The following is a 3,170-nucleotide window of genomic DNA, read 5'->3' on the forward strand; positions in this document are numbered from 1 at the left end:
TCTTGAAGATAAAGCCCAGCCTTTACCAGGCTGCCCGGAGCTTCCACCCTCACCTCTTGGCTCCTCTTCCAGGAGACAGCCACCCCTTCCTTTGAAGGCCGCCCTGCAGACCAGGTGAGGGGCCCCTGCCAGGAGCACCTATGACACCAGGGCTTCCATATCCACAGTGTTCATCACATTCGCCCATGATCATAGTTGGCTGTGCAAGAGAGGGGGCCCGCCTGCCTCACAGTGGGCCATCCTCAAGCCTAAGTGAAGGACCATGGCAGACCAGCACCTCGGGCTGGGGCCACCCTGCCCCCGTGTCTTAATCTGCTGCTTCCTTCTGCTGCAGGGTCAGAGCTTCCTGGCACGGCCATGGCCCTCCCAGGACTCCTCTGGATGTGGCTGCTGGTTATAGGGACTCAAGGTGAGTGGAGCCACCAGGAAATGCCAAAAGCAAGTCTGTGAGGCTGCTGCACACTCGCTCTGGGGTTAACGCTTGCCCTGCAGTAAATGAGGAAGGAAAGGAGGTGACCTGCTGGGTGCCTGGTCCCCAGGGTCAGCTGGGTCTTCTCTGACCTGCTGGGTGCCTGGTCCCCAGGGTCAGCTGGGTCTTCTCTGACCTGCTGGGTGCCTGGTCCCAGGGTCAGCTGCATCTTCTCTCCCAGTGAAACCCTGGACACCCCAGTGGTGATGGCTCCTAGGGCCTACATGGGATTGGGGCTCACCTGGGCTCAGATGAGGTACAGATTATTGAGAGCATGTCAAGGAATTCTCCATACCAGCCCATGGGAACTGGAAGTCTGATCAAACCAGACAATGGCTGGGGGTGTCACGAGATAGCAACATCTGAGCACAGGTCACACTCTCCAGGGGTCCCAAGTGCCTTTCCTTGTGCCCTGTATGCTGTGAGCCCCAGGAGGCCTTGATCACCCTGGTGACCCCACGGAAGCCTAGGGTGCCCCCAGTGAGTATTGCCCATTGGCCTAGACAGCCCTAGAACTCAGGCACCGGCCCCTGCCTGACCGTGGCAGGGGCAGAAGGGGACCAGGTTCCAGAAGCGTGCCTCCTGGCAGCATCCTACCATGCTTCTGGGACTCAGAGGGCCTGTTGCCCCACTGGCCAGCACCCGCAAGCTGTAGGCGGGTGGAATCTGCATGGACCTCCTGCCCCTCCAGGGTCAGGAACTGGAAAACTGAGGGCTCTTTCTACCTCTTTCCCACCTATAGAGTGAAGGGCACAGATCTTAAAGCCGAGGAAAGGTGGGTTCGGTCCCTGTGTGTGTTGAGGGGTGTCCATTTCCCTTCCTCCCTAGTGAGCACCCCATGCACAGAGGGCAAAGTTCTGGGAAATAAGCTCAGCAGGTCAGCCCAGCTGGGGACAACTTTCCTGCCACCAGCACAGGCACACGACCCGGGCAGTGCGTGTGGGTAGATGCAGCTGGCCGGCCTCATCCTTCGATCTTTGCCCACAGGCTTGGAGGATGGTGACATGCGGCTGGCCGATGGGGGTGCTGCCAATCAGGGCCGTGTGGAGATCTTCTACAGGGGCCAGTGGGGCACCGTGTGTGACAACTTGTGGGACCTGACTGATGCCAGCGTCGTCTGCCGGGCCCTGGGATTTGAGAATGCCACGGAGGCTCTGGGCAGGGCTGCCTTTGGGAAAGGTAGGGGCCACTGTCCTGTCCGCATCCCTTTCCCTGTCCTTGTCCCTGTCCCCATTGTGTAGCAGCCACCCTCAAAAGGGGCAAATCCACTAAGAGCAGGCAGACATCAAAGACATGCAAATTGGATATCTGCTTAGTAATTGAGCCTGCAGGATTTTCAGGGACAAGAAGGCAAGGACAAAGCTTTGCAGATCAGGCTCCCTAGGGGGATTCCAGAGGTTCACTGCGCACTTGTTCCCTGCAGCCCAGAAACTCCACTCTGGGGAATTTGTCCTCTTGAAACATTTACCCTCAAAAGAAAACTCTGTTTGGCAGCTCTCATAGCTCAGTGGTTACGGCATGGGCCACATACACCGAGGCTGGCAGGTTCGAACCCAGCCCAGGCCAGCTAAACAACAGTGACAACTACAACAAAAAAATAGCCAGGCATTGTGGCAGACACCTGAAATCCCAGCTACTTGGGAGGCTGAAGCAAGAAAATTGCTTGAGCCTGAGACTTTGAGGTTGCTGTGAGCTGTGACGACATGATACTCTACAGAGGGCGATAGTGAGACTTTGTCTCCAAAAAAAAAAAAAAAAGACGAAAACTCTGTTTGCAGGAAGGTTTCCACTGACACAGTGACTGTGATTCTGAAAAGAAGAGAAATAATCCAAACACTGTAGAACGCTGTGAGGTGGCCGCCCAGGGGACTGTCACACATGGTCAGCATACAGAGGTGGCCAGGAAAGGAACGGGGCCTGCTATACTGACACATACATGTGGTGCGTGAGGTCACTTTAAGGAGTGGGTCAGTGTGGGGGTGGGCAGCTATGGAGGTGCTGCTGTATTCAGTGATGGATTCAGTGATGGATTCAGCGCATCCATCCTGCTCTAGGAATTGATGCCTCTGATAAGCAGCTGTTAAACCTTATAAGGATGAAGGCGGAGTTATGGTGCGATGTTACAGTAATAAACCCAACCCCCACGCGAATTTCCACCGTGACTAGACCTGGGGAGAGCCCTGTCTGCAGACAGGGCCAGGCGGGGAACATGGAGCAGGGAGGGGCTGACAGGGCCGTGGGACTGCCAGGCTCTGACATCTGGTCCCTCTGTAGCCGCTGTGACTGCTCTTTCCAATGCCTCTAAGAGGAGTGGCCCTGGTGGCAGGGCCTTCCCCCGCAGCCCCAGCCTCTGACCTCTGCTGTACCAACAGGAACGGGCCCCGTCATGCTGGATGAGGTGGAGTGTACAGGGACGGAGCCCTCGCTGGCCAACTGCAAATCCCTGGGCTGGCTGAAGAGCAACTGCAGGCACACACAGGACGCCAGCGTGGTCTGCACCAACGGTGAGCAACTGTGCCCCCGCTGTCCGGCATGCCCCCACAGAAGGTTCACCCCTGTGCAAACCAGTTCACCTCTCTGCACACGGGGGCCCTGGCTCTGCACCACAGGTCCCAAGCTCCCCACCCAGCTGCTGCTGGAGTTGGCTAAGGGACACGCCATTCAACCGTTGTTGGGCAGTGCACCCTCTGCAGGTGTAAGT

At 57.3% G+C, this 3,170-nt stretch overlaps 1 protein-coding gene across 2 annotated transcripts in view; it reads left to right on the top strand.

Moving 5' to 3' along the window:
* Positions 1 to 3,170, top strand: part of LGALS3BP (galectin 3 binding protein) — an 8,999-nt gene that overhangs the window by 2,210 nt on the left and 3,619 nt on the right. The window contains exons 1-4 of one of the 2 annotated variants that reach the window (XM_023511253.1): positions 11 to 114; positions 335 to 409; positions 1,457 to 1,648; positions 2,842 to 2,973. In XM_023511253.1, the coding sequence (XP_023367021.1) occupies positions 358 to 409; positions 1,457 to 1,648; positions 2,842 to 2,973 (376 nt within the window). In that variant the 5' untranslated portion in view covers positions 11 to 114; positions 335 to 357. Of the gene's footprint in view, positions 1 to 10; positions 115 to 334; positions 410 to 1,456; positions 1,649 to 2,841; positions 2,974 to 3,170 lie in introns of those variants that run through there. The other variant, XM_012803246.2, reaches the window with a different exon arrangement.

Source organism: Otolemur garnettii, unplaced genomic scaffold, assembly GCF_000181295.1.
Source record: "Otolemur garnettii isolate 467f Iridium unplaced genomic scaffold, OtoGar3 scaffold00018, whole genome shotgun sequence".
In the NCBI taxonomy this organism is placed as follows: domain Eukaryota; kingdom Metazoa; phylum Chordata; class Mammalia; order Primates; family Galagidae; genus Otolemur; species Otolemur garnettii.